Raw genomic sequence first — 19,802 nt, forward strand, 5'->3', positions numbered from 1 at the left:
GTACAGCCAATCTGAGTGATTTTAACAATCTTGGTTTTACATAATAAATTTAAAAAGTTGGATATTGGTAAAATATTGATTTTTTTTTCAAATATATTGGAACCGTTGTGACATTTTACTCCTTTTCCTTAGGATACCTGGCAAAAATCATGTTAAGTTTGTACCCAGTACCAATGTTGTATGAAGTTTTGAAAAATAAAATCCGCCTTAAATAAGTGAACGCACAGCTTTAAAGGAATATTTTGCTGAAAATGAGCAAATATGTTAATGGACATTGCCTATGTAAATAAAGAGTAGACATGTCAGTGTGTTTCAACAGCTTTGTTTGATAGGTTAAAAATAAGACATGTTTTGTAAATGTGTACCTGTTCACAGTATGAATTTGCATTGCAACTAATACATGAGGTTAAATTGTGACAGCAGCCCAAAACACACATTTAATTACAACAAACGAAATTAAATTGATGAGATAAAACACTTGAGTTAATATCCAATATCAAAATATCAAGTGAAAGCACATAGTATATATTTCATGTGACACTATTTTAAAATAATACCCGAGTTTTAGATGTTGTTTAGACATATTTTAGCTCTGGCACTTGTGTTGAACATTTTGAAAATCACGGTAAATCGTCGTCCGTTTGCTTTTGTTTTTTGCTTCTTTCGGGGTGTGGGATGGCGTTTGTGTTGGCGAGGGGAGGGGAGTCCATACATGCCTGAATAATACACGGGAAGGGGGTAACCTTCTTCGCCTTTAAAATGGAGAAAGTCACTATCAACCTTACAGTATGTCGGTCTGACTTTAAAACCAGTAAAAAGGTGTGGCTGAAAAACTTGAACAATTGTTTATCTTGTACACATTTCCCATCTTTAATTTGCTAAAGAGAATGTCAGGATAGTTGGGTAGTTACTTTCAGGCTTCACTGAGAAAAAATATACAAGATTGGGGTTGTATCGCTTTTCGCGCGAAGCTCATCTCATTGAGGCAAATATTTCCACCAAATAAAGATAGGACTGCTCAATATATATAAAGTTAAAGCAAGAACAAGAGCTGACATGACCTTCGGTCCTAATTGTGTTCTGGAATTTCGCGTCAGGGACATTAGATTTATACGCGGCACTCCGTCTAATCAACGTAAAGGTTTACTCCATAATTTATGTAAAAAGATTGCTCCATGCATGCCAAAGTTATTGTACGGACAAAATCGTAAACCGACTTGGACGACTACACATTTACACAAAAATACGTAGATGAAGTAAAACAAATACACAGTAAGGAACGGTCAGTGGCAAAGCACCGCGCTGAACAAAGTTCATAGTAGCCAATATGTTTCATAACCACAGAACAGTTTTTACAGTCAAGAGACGAGACACTCCAATCAAGAGCCACCAGCAGCGTATGTATGGATACGTAACACGTTTCAAGTTTTTTTGTCATCAAACAAATACAACTTCCAGTGCATCCGTAAGAAACCACGACGAAAAAAGCAAATGTAAATACTTCGTACCAAAACACTTCAACTGAGCTAAAGTTCAAACATATTCGCTGGTTATTAAACATATTATTATAGTCTATACAACCATCTTATTGTATTTTCAACGTTTTCCCTTTTGACACATTTTTCACATTTTCCTATCTGTTCACATCTTTGGAAATTTTTTATGTTCACCTCATCAGCTGACATTTTTGACATTTTCTTCTAAGAAATTCAATATTTTCATCCAGGAGTCTTCCTGAGCATGCGCATGTGTATCTGGCCATCCACCTGTCATCATATCTTCATCTGAAATATTGGGATAGTATATTTTATCTCAGTTTGCGCGTTCATATCTGTTTGGTTGAAATGTAACTAAAATGTGCACAACAACTGAAATTATGTGCTTGTCCAAACAAACCACTATATTTATGATTTTGTTCACTTTATGTATAATAAAATAATAAAGTGGAAACTCCGCAGGTCGCTCAACACGAAAAAAAAAAAAAACGAAAATGTTACAGGCCCGGTTTAATTGAGCATGTTCATGTATATATTACATAGTTTACGCTACTAGTCGGCAGTGCCGTAGCCAGACACAAATTTTGACCGAGGCAATCTAGGGGGGTCCGGGACAATGCCCCCCGGATTTTTTCCCCAAGACGTCTCTGGTGCGTTCTAGAGCACTCTCAAACTGTTTTATATTACAGTGAAATAGTCCTTTTAGCCCTATATTTCACAGTTACGTTCATATTTTAAGAAAAAATATATTTATAACAAGGATAACTGGGGATTTATCCTATTCTAATATGGTCTCGGATACAATCATTTTTGTAATTGAAAGGCAATAAAATCAGAAAACCATCTGTAAAGACATACAACATGCTATTTTTCAGTATACTAGTAGTTTATTAGTTTATAATCCGGGAGTGGGGACTGTGTCCGTGTTGGAGTGGGGGTCAAGTCGTTTCCCACTAGAAAATTTTAAAATAAAGGTATGAAAATTAAATGGTGGCCTCTGGTGCATTTTTTGGTCTGAATTGTAAGGTATGGGAGGGGGTTCCCTTTCATTTTAGTGGTGGTCAGTGGGTTCTCTTCCTGGAAAATTTTGAAATACGAAATGGTGGCATATGGTGCATTGTTTGGTCTAAAATTTGAGGTACTGTAGGGGGATCCTCTCAAGTTAGGGGGTCAGGGGGCTCTCCCCTTGGAAAAATTGAAATACAAGTATAAAATGGTGGCCTCTGGTGCCTTTTTTGGTCTCAATTTTAAGGTATGGGAGGAGGTTCACCCTCATTTTCAGGGGGCTTTTCCCCTGAAACATTTTGAAAATTCGGTATGAAATAGTGGCCTCTGGCGCGTTTTAGGATCTAAATTTAATAAATAGTAATTATTGAGTTCGACTTTGATGAGTAGCTCACTTCTCACCAAAAGGGAGGTGGACATGGACAAGGCTATCAATATGGCTGTTAGGATTTCTGCCTCACCTTGCCTCAATGATGTCATGAGGCAGATATATTATGTTATATTCTCATGATATTAATGTACTTTTTTTGAACTTTTATAACTGAATTTTCATCAGTGTGAAAGGCCTACTTTTTACTCTTCTTTCTTTTTTGCTCCTCAAATTCTAACCGAGGCAACTGCCTCGGTTTGCCTCAGTGTGGCTACGGCGCTGGTCGGGCTATAGTTCGAAAAAAAATGAGTGCCGTCAATATTAAAATACTGATCTTAGTAACTTGATAAACGAAGCAACGTTTAAGGAATAGAATGGATTCATAAAGTTCTAATACCAACGTTACGACCATTCATCCGCTTATAGACTTTTTGATGAGTCTGGCCGACGTACTGAATATTATGTACACTGTTTTACAATTAATAGGGTAAATGAATTCTTCTTTAACTTTCTACTCTGGATCTATTATACAACTAGTTGAATAAAATGATAAAATGATCAGTAGAGCAATGTATGAATAAATAAAATATGACAAGACACTCATGTAATATCTTGTACATATACAAGTGAATGAAGTCACTCCAACTGTGACCAATCATACAACGCGTAAGTAATTACGTAAACTACAAAATGCAAGAGAGACATACAGACATACACTGTTTCGGCAAACACTTCTTAAAAATGCAATGTAACAAGAGAAAAGAGTTCTAAAAGATATTTCACTGACCATGAAACTTTTCTGGAATAAAATTTATTGTTCTAAGTCTTTTTCGCCCTGGAGTTACGGCCCTATAATGCGGCGAGTATGGAGGTTCTATCATATGGCCAGCACCTGGATATCGGAAGATCCTGATGTTTTCCTTAAACTGCGGAGGACAACTTTCGTAGTAGAGAGTGTGACATTTTGGATGCACTTGTTTATCGTCTTCCGCTACTATCACTAGGATTTTTGCACCATGCTGCCAGGCCTAAATATAAATATGATTTAAATTTATAATTTTTTATTAATCATCATAACCATATTTGCTGCTGTTACAGGAAGATGCCATGCCAATCAAAAAATTACGGATATGACGAATTATTAAATAAAATGATTTAATGAGGAAGAGACCAGGTAAACCAAGATTCAACTAGTTATAGAAACTAATCATATTGTTTCAGATAAAACGAGTAATAAATAAGAGGCAGGTTATGGAGGGGTTACTTTTAGGTACAATTTTGCTACCTATAGGGAACCAGAGGCATTTGTTTTGGTTATAAATGTTCGTTAAAGATGTTCACATGACCTAGATGGATGCATTTTGAATATATGTCACCGTATCATGATAATTTACGATTCTGTTTGGAATGAAGTTCATTCAATTAAAAAGGAAGATATGAAGCCAAGAAAGCTAGACTTTTAGACTGCGTTTACCTAGACCTTGAAGATGGTTACAATGTACACAAATGTCAATATAGCATCATGTCTAGGGGCTAACACGACCGAGAGGTTAAAGTCGCTGATTTCAAATCACTTGTCTCTTACCAAAGTGGGTTTGAGTCTCACTTGGGCCGTAGAATTCTTCACGTGGTAAATCCATCCAGCTTGCTAACAGAACGTAGGTGGTCTGCCCGTGCCCGCGAAATGATGGTTAAGTGACTTCATAACGGTACTTTCTCTTTGATGTCATTCATTCCGTTCTGTTTATGTGACTTTTTTCTTTTTATGTGACTGATAGAACAACAGAGAGAACAATGGGGGTGTCACATAAATACCGTTTCGTTAGAACGTCCGGGTTCCGGTCCATGAAGAAATACTAGTAATGCCCAAATGGCAGTTGTGGTTTTCCCCAACCATAAAAAGTTGGAAAGTCACCATATGATCTCTAACTATGTCGGAGTGATGTTAAACCAAACAAAAAAGCATCATGGCTATTCCGTGCCTTATGACTAATGACTATACAGTTCCCGGGTGTTTTCAACTTTAGATCAATAAGAGTTTATCCCATATCTTTTATAAACTGATCTTTAATCAGATCAAGAACGTTGGTTCTATTGCCCTCGCTGGTGTTGGATCGAAACCTTGCCATCCAGTCGCTGTAAACTTGCGTATGACCTATTATTATGTAGGTGCGACGTTCAGACATTGGTCCTCTATATGAACGTACCGGTCTATGTTCACTAAATCGAATTCTTACATGCACAGGCCTAAGGTTACCGAAAGGCACAGCCCTGGGGTTACTTACATGCACATGCTTGGGGTTACTTACAGGCACAGGGGTTACTTATGGGCACAGCCCAGATATTACTAACAAGCACAGGCTATGGGTTACTTACAGACAAAGGCCAAGCCAAGGTGCAATTACAGACACAGACCAGGGGTTACTTACAGGCACAGGAACCCCAGTCACGGGCCAGGGGTTACTTATGGGCACAGGCCAGAGATTAATCACAAGCACAGGCTATGGGTTTCTTACAGACACACTCCATGGGTCATTTAAAGACACAGGTCAGAGGTTACTTACAGGCACAGGCCTGAGGCCACTAATATGCACAGGCCAGGGGTTACTTTTGGGCACAGGAACCCTAGTCACGGGCAAGGGGTTACTTACAGGCACAGGCCAGAGATCATTCAAGCACAGGCTATGAGTTACTTACAGGCACAGACCATGAGCCACTTACAGACACAAGCCAGGGTTACTTACAGGCACAGGCCCGAGGCCACTAACATGCACAGGCCAGGGGTTACTTATGGGCACAGGAACCCCAGTCATGGGCAAGGGGTTACTTATGGGCACAGGCCAGAGATTATTCAAGCACAGGCCATGGGTTACTTACAGGCACAGGCCATAAGCCATTTACAGGCACAGGCCAGGGGGTATTTACAGTCAAAGGTTACTTACAGGTACAGGCCAGAGGTTCCTTACAGACAAAGGCCAGGGGCTACTTACAAACACAGGCCAAAGGCTACTTACAGGCACAGGCCAGAGGCTACTTACAGGCACAGACCAGAGGGTACTTACAGACACAGACCAGAGGTTACTTACAGGCCAGAGGTTACTTACAGGCACAGGCCAGAGGTTACTTACAGGCACAGGCCAGAGGTTACTTACAGGCACAGGCCAGAGGTTACTTACAGACACAAGCCAGAGGTTACTTACAGACACAGGCCAGAGGTTACTTACAGACACAAGCCAGAGGTTACTTACAGACACAGGCCAGAGGTTACTTACAGACACATGCCAGAGGTTACTTACAAACACAGGCCAGAGGTTACTTACAGACACATGCCAGCGGTTACTTACAGACACAAGCCAGAGGTTACTTACAGACACAGGCCAGAGGTTACTTACAGACACAGGCCAGAGGGTACTTACAGGCACAGGCCAGAGGTTACTTACAGGCACAGGCCAGAGGTTACTTACAGACACACGCTAGAGGTTACTTACAGGCATAGGCGAGAGGTTACTTACAGACACATGCCAGATGTTACTTACAAACACAGGCCAAAGGTTACTTACAGGCACAGACCAGAGGTTACTTACAGACACATGCCAGAGGTTACTTACAGACACAAGCCAGAGGTTACTTACAGACACAGGCCAGAGGTTACTTACAGACACAGGCCAGGGGCTACTTACAGACACAGGCCAGAGGCTACTTACAAGCACAGGCCAGAGGATACATACAGACACAGACCAGAGGTTACTTACAGACACAGGCCAGGGGTACTTACAGACACAGGCCAGAGGTTACTTACAGACACAGGCCAGGGGCTACTTACAAACACAGGCCAAACGCTACTTACAGGCACAGGCCAAAGGCTACTTACAGACACAGGCCAGGGGCTACTTACAAACACAGGCCAAAGGCTACTTACAGGCACAGGCCAGAGGGTACTTGCAGATACAGGCCAGAGGTTACTTACAGACACAGGCCAGGGGCTACTTACAAACAGAGGTCAGAGGTTACTTACAGACACAGGCCAGAGGGTACTTACAAACACAGGCCAGGGGCTACTTACAGAACAGGCCAGAGGCTACTTACAGGCACAGACCAAAGGTTACTTACAGGCACAGGCCAGAGGTTACTTACAGACACATGCCAGAGGTTACTTACAAACACAGTCCAGAGGTTACTTACAGGTACAGGCCAGACGTTACTTACAGACACAGGCCAGAGGCTACTTACAGACACAGGCCAGGGGCTACTTACAGGCACAGGCCAGAGGCTACTTACAAGCACAGGCCAAAGGTTACTTACAGGCACAGGCCATAGGGTACTTACAGACACAGGCCAGGGGCTTCTTACAGACACAGGCCAGGGGCTACTTACAGGCACAGGTCAGAGGCTACTTACACGCACAGGCCAAAGGTTACTTACAGACACAGGCCAGAGGCTACTTACAGACACTGGCCAGGGGCTACTTACAGACACAGGCCAGAGGCTACTTACAAGCATAGGCCAAAGACTACTTACAGACACAGGCCAGAGGGTACTTACATGCACAGGCCAGAGGTTACTTACAGACACAGGCCAGAGGTTACTTACAGACACAGGCCAGGGGCTACTTACAAACACAGGCCAGAGGCTACTTACAGGCACAGGCCAAAGGCTACTTACAGGCACAGGCCAGAGGATACTTACAGACACAGGCCAGAGGTTACTTACAAACACAGGCCAGAGGTTACTTACAGGCACAGGCCAGAGGTTACTTACAGACACAGGCCAGGGGCTACTTACAGGCACAGGCCAAAGACTACTTACAGGCACAGGCCAGAAGGTACTTACATGCACATGCCAGAGGTTACTTACAGACACAGACCAGAGGTTACTTACAGACACAGGCCAGAGGTTACTTACAGACACAGGCCAGGGGCTACTTACAGACACAGGCCAGAGGATACCCACAGGCACAGGCCAAAGACTACTTACAGACACGGGCCAGGGGTTACTTACAGGCACAGGCCAGGAGTTTTTCAACATGTAAACATCCGAAATGACAAGTCCTTCTTCTGTGCACAGTACGTCATTTTTGTCAAGCCTAAAAATAAACCGTTTAAATTAAAGAACCCAATATCTGAGTACTAGGATATAAATAAAAAATAGACTCTCAACATAGTTCTCAAATTGTAAGTTTTGATTTGGTTCTTATTTAATATATCAATTAATGACAGAGATAACAATCTCTATGCACCAGTATGATACCGTTAAATGGAAATAATGAACTTAGTGATAGGTCATTTCTTTCAAGCTTGATTTTATATATTGGTAGTGATATGGTACAAATAACATTATACGTTACTTTAAGAGAACAGGTTTGTACTGGTACTGAATTCAGGAACACTGGTTAGGTTAAATGCCCGCCGTTACATAACTGAAGTACTGTTGAAAAACGGTATTAAACCCAAAACAAGGAAAGATATTAAAACAAGATTTCAGCATACATAGTGGATCTGACTTAATTTTATTAGACTTTAAACATTTAAACATTTTTGGATGTCACATAATGCACATATATTTGACAACTGTTTCACAGTCAGATAAGGTCCTCTAGTAATAATCAAATTATAATTGGTGATTAAATATTTATCAATGATTTGTTAAGTAGGCCAGTCTGCAAGAGAGACAATATGGCAATTAAATAAGTAGTTTCAGAAAAGCTTAAATACCTTGCTTGAAATGATCACAGCAAAACTTGATTATCATACATAGTCTTAAAACTTACTAGTATATATAAGCATTCAACGTTTGTTTTTAACTGACTTTAATAATTTAAAATTTTCGGTACTCTCTCTATTTGATCAAAGTTTCTCTTACCACTTTTCCCAATCGCAGTTGATCTTGTTTACCTCGGGTATAAAGGAAAAACCATTTATATTGACAACAGCCCGTACCTGAAACGCAGTTGTTATAACGAATATGAAGTCTTGTGATTTTTTAACAATCATAAGAATGTTAGGCTCTCCGTGACGATTTGATTGAGGACTTTGTGTCTCAAGTCATTCCGTCCCCAAAATGTGATTCATGTGGAGAAGTTCGCATTTACTTGCGGAGAAAAGATCAGTAATGGTAAAGAATCCAGCAACACTCATCGCGTTAACTGTCCACCGTTACATAACCGAAATACTGTTTAAAACAGAGCTAAGCCTAAATCAAAACAAACAGGGCCCAGTTATTCGAAACTTTAACAGGTTGTTAAACTGTTAAATTTTGACTAAAAAATAGTAATGATGGGAACCACTAGTATGATGTTTTAATTTTACTGTAAAGACGTTTTAGTGTTCATAATTCTTAAATTATAATATGTTTTACTAAGTCTTTTAAAATATCGAAATGTAACTATCAAAAGTTAATCAACCGTTAGCTTAATCCCCAGTTAAAGTTTCGAACAACTCGGCCCAGGAGTACTTGGGAATTCAGATTATTACGGAACAAAGATGCTTCGCCCTGGCATGGGCTTGACGAATGCAATTTTAATAAACTGTTTTGTTTTTTTTATTTCATTAAAACTTAGGAGAAAAGTCAAAGTAAAATCAAAAGGAAGCCTATAGGTATATTCTCTATTAAGAACGATATGACTGTATATAAGACAACGTAATTAAGTCAGGAAGACCAAACCTGAGGGAGAACAGAGGCTAGAGCCAGTGACAGAAATCCACCGAAACACAAACCAACTATTCCAAGTCTGTTTTTGTCAATGTAATCTTCTTTCATGAACCATTCGTATGCTTCCTGTAATGAGGTAATATTGGGCTGATTAGTGTACTAATACTGACCAGTCGTATACAGGTTACCGATCACCCACACGCTAAGCTCAATGGGAAGAGCCCAGATATACGGGATGGATCGAGAGGTTGTGAGTTCGACCCTCGGGTGAGGCGGATGTTCTCCGTGACTTTCTGACAAAAGACATTGTGCCTGACACCATTCATCCTCCAACTCTGCTTCGTGTGGGGAAGCTGGCAGTTACTTGCTGAGAACATGCTTGCACTGGTACAAAACCCAGGAAGACTGGTTAGGTTCACTGTCCGCCGTCACATAACTGAAATACTATTGAAAAACAGCGTTAAACCCTAAACAAACAAAAACAAACAACAACAGAAAACAAATAGGTTTATACCAAAAACAACAAAAGGGCTTAAATACTAAAGCCATTTATCAAGGACTTCACACGCACGCACCCCCACCACACACACACACAAACTTACTGTTGTGTAACTTTCAAGCGAATTAGTTCGTTTTCTTGTCTTATAACTAAGGGAGAACAGTCATCCCTTTCAACGACATATGATTATTTACAAATAATGAATATATTCAAATTATGAAAATTTAGCATGTCCTTCCATTTTGCAAAACTTGAGGACTCAAATGTGAAATAGTTATCCGATGCATTTTGTGTAATTAGAAGTTTGCCAGTTTACTGCTCAATAAAATGTGCTAACATGAACAAAATACAAAACGAAAATAATCTTTGTTTGTTTGTTTTGGGTTTAACGCCGTTTTTCAACAGTATTTCAGTCATGTAACGGCGGGCAGTTAACCTAACCAGTGTTCCTGGATTCTGTACCAGTACAAACCTGTTCTCCGCAAGTAACTGCCAACTTCCCCACATGAATTATCAGAGGTGGAGGACTAATGATTTCAGACACAATGTCGTTTATCAAATAGTCACGGAGAACATACGCCCCGCCCGAGGATCGAACTCGCGACCCCGCGGTCCGTAAACCAACGCTCTTACCTACTGAGCTAAGCGGGCGGGCTGAAAATAATCTACAAAAATAGAAAAACAAACACATCAAAATATAAGCAGTACTACTTTTATTAAAGAACAGTCCTTCATAGCAACATATATTCAAACTAAACAGAAAGCAATCACCGAATGCCGCACTACCAAGTGTAGCGCCATTGCAGTCTACATGGACTTACAAATCCCACTTGATAATGACAATTGTCATTGTTTCTGGTTCATACATTTCTGTGCAGTTCTGTCATATATATATAACGAAGCCATTTTCGAGCTAATATTGGATAGATACGGTCTAAAGGAATGCCAACACAATATAACACAACAGTACAATAAAACAAAATTTTATTTAACACAAAAATCACGAGTTAGAAGAATATTTGTTTTCTTATGATATCAGTTTTGATAGTGAGATTTCATTGACGCGCTAATATTAGATCATCGGATTGCATCCGTAGGCTGACTTTGAATCACACGTTTCTTACTGATGCGGGTTCAAGACTTCTTATGAGGTGTATACTTCCTTATGTGATGAAAATCTCGCTTACGGAAGGTCGGTGGTTAAACCCAGGTGCCCCCTTGTCCCTGCCCCATCCCATGATAAAAATAATGCTTCGAGGTCTTGTTCCATCAGCAAAAGCTGTAAAAGCCCAGTCCTGATAAAGAGATACTTATGATTATTACATACTCATTTCTATTCCCCGTTAAGTTACACTGGTACCGGAAACGTCAATATTTTTCCATACACTGACGCCTGAATTTCATATCGGGTGCATAACGTAATTCAGTGTGTTGTTGCACTATTTTTTCTATTCAGATCAGTACTGTCGATCCTATTCAGGCTATTGAACATATTTATGATATTTACATAATATTTATACGTGTAGATGTGTATGTAATAAAAAGGTCATTATCTTTGCGTCGGGAAATATGCACTCGTTCTTCAGCGGAAGAATATTTCCGCTGAAGAACTCATGCATATTTCCCGATACAAAGCTAATAACCTATAAATATTAATTAGAAGGAATTCTTTTTCGTTAACTTAAATCGTAAACTTGAACGTCAATTTAAAGAATTCTGTCATTTGCGTAAAATCCATCAAGTTGAAATAAGGACTCTTGTCTGATGGTCATTGCAAAGTACTTGTTACATGCATCAGGTAATATGGGTTACTGACAGATGAGCGCTTACGGTACAAGACGACATTACTGTTTCGAAAACAGCTCGGGTATTTTTCACAGACACGTGCACTCATTGTCTGTCATATACATCTAAAGAGTTGCCATTAAAATTTGATGCCTATACCCTTGCTTTAGTCAACAAGAGAACTCACCTTAACATAATTAAAGTCTGCATCGTAAAGCATATCCGGAAGTCCCTCACCATGTAGATATGATAATGCTAGAGTAGCATACCCATGTGACGCCAGCAACGCTGCACGTGTTTCAATGAGACTAACTAGACCACCATACAAGTCAATCACTCCTGGGAACGGCCCCTCTCCTTCAAAACACCAGTTCTCGTGTAAAATATACCATTTGGTTAGACTGTCTCTTCAGAATGAAGATTCGCTACAAATGATCTTTTCTGCTTACAAGAATATAAACACCTTAGCATATATTCGATCTTTATTTAATAAAAAAGGAGAAAGAAGTAAAACTGCAATAGGATGTAGAGTATATGTAATACACAGAAGAGCGAATAATATAGTATCTAAAAATACCTTCTGGAACAAATATTGCTCCTTTAAATCTTCCTGTAAGTGGTATTCTCCTGACCCCTGGCTTCTGATAAAACCTTTGAACTCTAGTCTCTGTTAAAGGCTGGTGAATCAATGTGGCCTTGTTCTGGTTGTCAGGATAAACCTTTATACTGAAGTTCATTGGTGTACTGACGTCTTTCTTCACCAGTCTAGCATACTTCTTTGGTGCAGATACACAATGCAGACTCCAGAATAATCCCATTGGTTCAATACCTGAAATGTCAGTTCGTGCGTTTAAAATAACAATAGAAAGTATAATACAATATATAATTATATATTTCAACTTTTTCCTGTTTTGCATGTGTTTGTTTCTCATTCGTATGCAAAACATTGGACTAATGACGTCATGTTTGGAGCATCCTCCAAGCTTATTTACTAATTATTTACACAAATCAGTTTTGTTTAATGACTTTTCACTGAGTGATTTGATATTTTCACATAAACATGAATTCGGTCAAAGACATAATCGAATTTTTCTTCGCGGTTAAGTGTATCATTCTTATGATTATGGATAGATCGAAGGTATTTTCTCACAGGTGCCAGACACATAACCAGATATTTTACTTAATAGACCTATATATGTATATAATAGTCTATTATATACATATATAGGTCTATTAAGTAAAATTTTTGGTTATGTGTCTGGCACCTGTGTATTTTCTAGATAACGAATGGTTGCCGATAATGCAAGTGTCCACTGATACTTGAAGTATTTTTTGGTACAGAATGCAGGTTAGATGATCTGAATAATTACTATAAACACCTACAATGTTCAAGGTAACTGTACTGTTAAGCCACTTTCAATAAAAACCTAGCTAGATTCTTACACAAAATGAATAATAATCTGTAGCATACTGTGTTCAGAAATTTGCATAATTACTTTTGCGTAGAACGAAAACATGTAATCGTATTTGGCTGAGTGTTTTCATTCGGTTACAGTCAAGGAGCGTCGTCTGGTTGTGCACAGATATCAAATAATTATCCATACTCTCCTTGAACATCCGGACACGGTGAGTTTGTAGTTGCATTTTATTTGGAATATTAGATTAATACTTTTCATTCATTCTGTTATAATACAGCTTGATGGTGTTGTGATTCATGGATACAGTGGCTAAGAGCACGCACGTTTTATAGGGACTGCCAGCTTACACACATAATGATATATACTTTTTGTTTCCATGCTCCTTGATATTTCATTTTTATTAGGTGCTACACTGACATAATTGTATGACATATGGTGACCTTTCTGCTTTTTGATGGTGGAGAAAAATCCAAGGGATGCCTCTGGGCATTATTTTAGGGTCGGGCAGGCAGGTAGAACCACCGTCTACATGAAACAATTCTACATTCCAAACGAGGTTTCCAATCTTCAGCGGCAAGCGGCCAGATATTTGAAGTTAGCGACCATAACCACTCCGCCACCCTGTGCTATTTTAGTTATACCTTGAATGAAATTTCTCAAAAATATAGAAAAATATGTAATCTATTATATAATATTAAAATTTCACCAAAGTAATGCTTTATATATGATATCGTTTATTCAAATTACTACGTAGGCCGAAGTCACAAAAATACACACAAAAATGACTTCTTTATCAAACCGTATCTATTTTTGGTTGAATAGCCTCCTTGTACCAATTATCGAACGCTACCATCTCTCGATTGATTTCAAAATATCATCGGATTACAGCTTTTTGCAAAGGTACTTTACTAATCTATTGGCATTTTCTTTTTTTTTTTTGCCAGTTTTGAGAAAAGTATTGGTAAATGTTTTATAGAATATTTTATTCATATCCTTTTCTAACTGACAAAATACACCGACCTCATAACATTTACAAGAAAATCTAATTATTTATGTTTTGATATGTTTCACGTCTGTCAGATCTAACACATACATGTGTTCAAATTTTCTAACTTTGATGAGACTATATACAAGAGCTGTCGGACGACAGCGCGCTCGACTATTCGAAGAATTGATTGAAGAATGGAGTCAAAATATTTCTACAGATATTCAGACAAAAGAAAAAAATACATTAGACAAACAATGTTCCTGTATTTGTGGATTTCGATAAGTCTTGCACTAAATGGCAATGTGTGAACCAATTTCAAAGTCCAAAAAGGGCCATTATTCAGCCAAAATAGTTGTCAAAGTTATGTACTCTTGCCTACAGATGGAAATCATGATGATAAACAAGTGTTCAAAGTTTAAAAGCCATTTGTCAAATAGTTTTGACAAAATGTGGACTTGTATGAAATCAGAACCAATTTCCAAGTTCAAAAAGGGCAATAATTCAGCCAAAATATACGACAGAGTTATGTACTCTTTCCTACAAATAGAGACTATTATCCTGAACAAGTGATAAAAGTTTCAAAGCCATAGAGACTATTATACTGAGCAAGTGATAATAGTTTCAAAGCCATACGTCAAACACTTTACACAAAATATGAACTGGTACGAAAAACTTAACCAAGATTTCTAAGTCAAAAGGGGCCATAATTCAGCCAAAATCCTTGACGGAGTTATGTACTCTTGCCTATAACTGGACATGGTGATGGTAAACAAGTGTTGAAAGTTTCAAAGCTTTATCTCAAAAGACTTTGTCAAAATATGAACTGGTACGAAAAACTTAACCATGATTTCTAAGTCAAAAGGGGCCATAATTCAGCCAAAATCCCTGATGAGTTATGTGCTCTTGCCTATAACTGGCCATGGTGATGGTAAACAAGTGTTGAAAGTTTCAAAGCTTTATCTCAAAAGACTTTGTCAAAATGTGGACTGGTACGAAAAACCTAACCAAGGTGTGACGCCGACGCCGACACTGAGGCCGTGGTGAGTAGGATAGCTCTATTTATTCTTCGAATAGTCGAGCTAATAAACTTATAGACTACAGTACAACCTCTCCAGAGCGGCCCTCTCTTAAGCAAAAATCTCTCTGTAACAACATCATAGAAAATTCCCTAAGCTGAAATATACTATAACATTTACCTCTCCAGAACAACAGCCTCTACATAACAAGTCAATATTTGTATCTCCCAAAGGGTGTTGCTCTACTGTATTTAAATAAATGCATTGAATTTTATTGATGAAATATTTGTCTGATTTGGGTCACATTCGTAATACTTCTCGTAGTAATACAAGCTGTTACCAGACGGAAATATATTAATTAGAATAACGATAATGATGTTGATTATGATGATAATAATAATTATCAAAACAATATTAACATAGTATAATAATAGGCTACTGATGATGAATTGTATACCACAAAGTTCTAGTCCAATATACAGACTGTCTCTCAAATTCCCGTTAACAGAATTTTATTCCAAAACCCCACTTCTCTAATATCTTATGAAAGAGTCCAAAGGAAGACCAATTAACAAAAGTTGTATTATATATGTTTATCATTGAACATATGTGTTTTCATATCATTTGTTTAAATGAATAATGTCTAATGCAGTTGGTGCTACAGTCATTCATACTGAAAATAAGCTATTGTTAAAAGTGAAAACGGGTTACTGTTGTTAAAATGTAAAAGCGGCAACACTCGCGCATTGTACATATTAAAAAGTATCCATCAGTGTCTCTAATCTGTTGAAATCACTATATATATTCTTACCTTTAAAACTCCCATCTACTGATTCATTTGAAAAGTTATTTATCTCTCCATTGCCATCAGCTTGATAAACACACCGGGATTCGAATTGTATTCCATTTTCTTCTACATCTGCAACAACTGTAACAATCTGTTTGGCATTCAGTCCACGGATGTCGATATTGACCTTTTCGTCGACCATACCTACAGAAGGTGTGACTGCAATACATGGTCCATGACCTTGATTTGCCAGGGACGTGCACGCTCTTGTAAGGACAGTCATATGATTACCCAGAACATTAAGACGTCGTAGAGACTTCTGTATTGTGTAACTTACTCTAGCAGTCATTTTTTCATCTGCTGAAGTAGATCAAAGATTATTTGGATACGTCTGATATTTATGACATTTATGATTTTCAAAAATATGTTGTTAAATTCCTTACAAGTGTGTTCTTACCTTTAAAACTCCCATCTATCGATTCATTAGAAAAGTTATATATCTCTCCATTGCCATCAGCTTGATACACAACGGGATTCGAATTGTATTCCACTCTCCTCTCCATCTGCAACAACTGTTACAATCTGTTTGGCATCCAGTCTACGGATGTCAATATTAACCTTTTCGTCGACCATACCTACAGAAGATATGACTGCAATAGAAGGTATGGCTGCATGGTCCATGACCTTGGTTTGCCAGAGACGATTACGCTCTTGTAAGGACAGTCATGTGATTAGGTAAAACGTTTAGATGTCGCAGAAATGTCTTTACTGTGTAGCTCCCTGTTAAAAACTCAGAAATGAACAGTGATACGTTATTGCCCTACCCTGGAACTGAAAGACAATCAATGCGTGTTATTTGGCCAAAATGACAGAGCTTGAAACGAGAAAACATCGTGAAATGCAGCACTGTTTAATACAGTAACATCATTATATGTATACGTAAAGGAATCATGTCATGCACTGATGATCAGTAACTGACACAGCTCAGTACATGACACAGTCGCAGTTGCTAAATCGGACTACAAAACAGTTGTTGCGAGACTGAACGTATGAAAGAGTCCCTTATATACCATGGGGCTTTATACTTGGCATGTTTAAGAACAAAGGTTAACAGTTTGTGCGTATTTTGTATCTTGCAATATACTTCCATTCTAGGTAGATATACACAGCCTTATAGATTTTGGCCGGTGGCGACTAAATAGAGTCAACCCTGATTTTGGCCGGTAGCGACTAAATAGAGCCAAACCTGTCTATAAAGATCACCCTTGGGAGAGCCAAAATGTGGTCTTTATTGGGAGGTGGTCTTTATTCACAGTTTATAACACTGTAAGTGTTAAAATGGGAAACAAAACATGTGGTCTTAAGAGCCAGGTGGTCTCTGTTAAGAGGTGGTCTTTAACACAGGTTTGACTGTATTAGCTAGATCTACCATACAAAATCTCAACTAGTCCAAATAGTTGTACTCAAGCGTTGAATATCGTTATATTTTTTTTGGCTGGTCGATATCCCTCCCCACATCCCCCACTAGGTAGACAACGTAAAATATCAGGATGTAAAATCGGTCTACCCGAGGTCTCATTATTTAGACTAAATCTCAACTATTATAACCTTCATAAAGGCGTTACAGTGTATAACATGCTTTATTTTTAGATAGATACTTCAGATAGCGTCGCCTATCATGCACTATCTGCACTGTCATGCACTATCTGCAGTGCAGTGCATGTAAGCCATTTAACAGATTTAAATAGGGCGTCCTGACCGTGTTCAACACTGTTCAAGCCTGTAAACCCGGCTACCTAATAACACACACATTGAACAAATCCCCAAACTGATTTCATCCTAATATCTTACTTAATCAGTTAATATGTAATCAAAATCTTACCCGTGAGTTAGAGTAGTATAGTAACTCTTCATTAATATGTATACGCATAGATAATGTAAAGTTTAGGAATTAAAACGTTCTATATTTACATTGACTGACAAATGGCGTATACGTAACGAAGAGAAGTAACTCAGACTATCAAAACCCAGAGCTTTATTGATGATGAATATATTTGTAATAATCCTCAATTCTACCTAATTTTGATGTGAAATTAAGGAATGTGTGAATGGAAAAGCTGTTCAAAGCGTTTTAAAAGCCGTTTCACAAGAACGGTCACCCGTCCATGCAGCTTTAGCGAAAATTCATGAAACGGCTACGACTATGAGACACAATTCTCACTACCATTTCTTACATAACGTCTAGTATCATACTGGAAAAATATACATCCTTGAGCAGGTTATTACCAGAGCCAGGTTTCAATAGGTTTGAACGTTTGGCCAATACATTTAACCTCAAAATTAGTGTTTTATGATTTTTCTTGCGCTGACATAAATGCGAATTTGTGGAATATTCTCCTGAAGATATAAATAATAAGCTGGTCATGGTTAGTCTATAATCAGATTATGTGTTTAGTGGAAAGGAGATAACTCTCAACGTTATTCAAATTGTATGTCTTTTTTTCTCATAAAATGTAGGTAACCAAAGCGTACAAAAAATTGCTCAGATTATTAAAGCTGCAGACAAAAAATAAGAAACTAAATAAAAGTTGGTTGCCAGACTAGGCTGTAAAAAGTCATTCGACAAAACACTTCTAACGTTAAGAATCAAATTTAGCAAATCGTATCAGAACGATGTAACAAATGACATCAACTCAAACATAATTATAATTATATTAAAAGTAGGCTTATGTCTGCATGTTCACTTATTAAGTTTCCTCTTGTTATGTTATGAAACTTGCACTGTGTGGATATCTCATGATGAAAGGACTTCTGTTGAGTTTGAAAATATTCCGAATTGCTACATACATAACATTTATCAAGCATTTGACACATTAGAAGCTAGAATTATGTTAATTGTCCTGCTATGTCAAGTAATGTGTGAAGTTTGAAAGAATTTGACTTAAGTATGTAATGAGAAACCTACTTATATTAAATAATTTGACCAATATTTCGTAGTAAAAAAGAGGCATGAATCTGACAAATGAAAATAAAAGCTATTTATGAAACTTGCCCTATGAAGCCGGACACAAGTTTGAAGTTTGAAAACATTTGGTCTAGTAGTTTTCGAGGAACTTGCTTATATGCGAAACTTGTGACGCGGACGCCAATGCTGTGGAAAAGGTCGACAACAAAAGGTCTACTAGTTGAAAATTTATCATACAGACAAACTAGAATGTTTTCTTTACACAACTTCTAAAATTCTGAAAATTATCAATATATCCTATCGCATACATATGTATACGGTAAATAAAAGTCAGTTCAACATAAATATACCAAAGGTTTGTGTAATTCTAAGAAGTGTATATTTCCAGACAGGCAACTCAAAATTTTAACTTTTAACTTAAACGTCCGACATTGTTGCTCAAAATAACGACAAATAACCTCAGCTTAATAACAAGTATTACTGGACGTATATACATTTGTATATATAAGCTCTGACAGAGAGATGCCTACATGGTCATACCTTGTGACCGGACTTCCCTTGCACTTAAAGGTATCACTATTCACTACTATGGACATGTTGAAGTTTCGAGGGTTTCGACCCGGTTCGAGACACCATGGCTAAGAAATATAGCTATATTCTACTCATGCGTGTAGGTATAGGTCTTTGATATTGTTTTAGACTAAGGCGGCTCTGGATGCAATGATTTTACCATCTATAATAGATATTAGTGTTTTGGGATCACATCTGGTTTTGACCTATGCAATCCTTCCAGCATGGACTTGCAAAAAAGTAGGAGAGAAATAG

The 19,802-nt window shown here is 38.0% G+C and overlaps 1 protein-coding gene across 5 annotated transcripts; it reads right to left on the reverse strand.

Moving 5' to 3' along the window:
- Positions 1-306: 306 nt before the first annotated feature.
- Positions 307-17,994, reverse strand: LOC123550908 (bile acid-CoA:amino acid N-acyltransferase-like). Of its 5 annotated transcripts, none has more exons than XM_045339396.2 (10): positions 17,895-17,989; positions 16,470-16,647; positions 16,037-16,369; positions 12,381-12,632; positions 11,991-12,160; positions 9,532-9,645; positions 8,731-8,807; positions 7,870-7,954; positions 3,659-3,899; positions 307-1,784 (listed from the first exon to the last, which is right to left on the reverse strand). In XM_045339396.2, the coding sequence occupies exons 2-10, from the start codon at positions 16,573-16,575 to the stop codon at positions 1,675-1,677; spliced, it is 1,488 nt and encodes a 495-aa protein (XP_045195331.2). In that variant the 5' UTR covers positions 16,576-16,647; positions 17,895-17,989; the 3' UTR covers positions 307-1,674. The 5 variants fall into 5 exon arrangements, with proteins under 5 accessions (XP_045195331.2, XP_045195330.2, XP_045195332.2 ...); XM_045339395.2 differs by having other exon boundaries at positions 16,037-16,372; XM_045339397.2 differs by lacking the exon at positions 16,470-16,647 and having other exon boundaries at positions 16,037-16,372; positions 17,895-17,994.
- Between the last annotated feature and the right edge of the window lie 1,808 nt (positions 17,995-19,802).

Source organism: Mercenaria mercenaria, chromosome 4, assembly GCF_021730395.1.
Source record: "Mercenaria mercenaria strain notata chromosome 4, MADL_Memer_1, whole genome shotgun sequence".
Classification (NCBI taxonomy): Eukaryota; Metazoa; Mollusca; class Bivalvia; order Venerida; family Veneridae; genus Mercenaria; species Mercenaria mercenaria.

What these genes read in the sequence shown, in the direction of transcription:
- LOC123550908 (XM_045339395.2), bottom strand. Translation starts at nt 16,575, where the DNA reads ATGGAGAGGAGAGTGGAATACAATTCGAATCCCGTTGTGTATCAAGCT. An exon ending in AGTAGATGGGAGTTTTAAAG is followed by an intron (nt 12,633 to 16,036) that starts GTAAGAATATAT and finishes CTGACATTTCAG; the next exon opens with GTATTGAACCAATGGGATTA. An exon ending in AGCAATATTTGTTCCAGAAG is followed by an intron (nt 12,161 to 12,380) that starts GTATTTTTAGAT and finishes GGTGTTTTGAAG; the next exon opens with GAGAGGGGCCGTTCCCAGGA.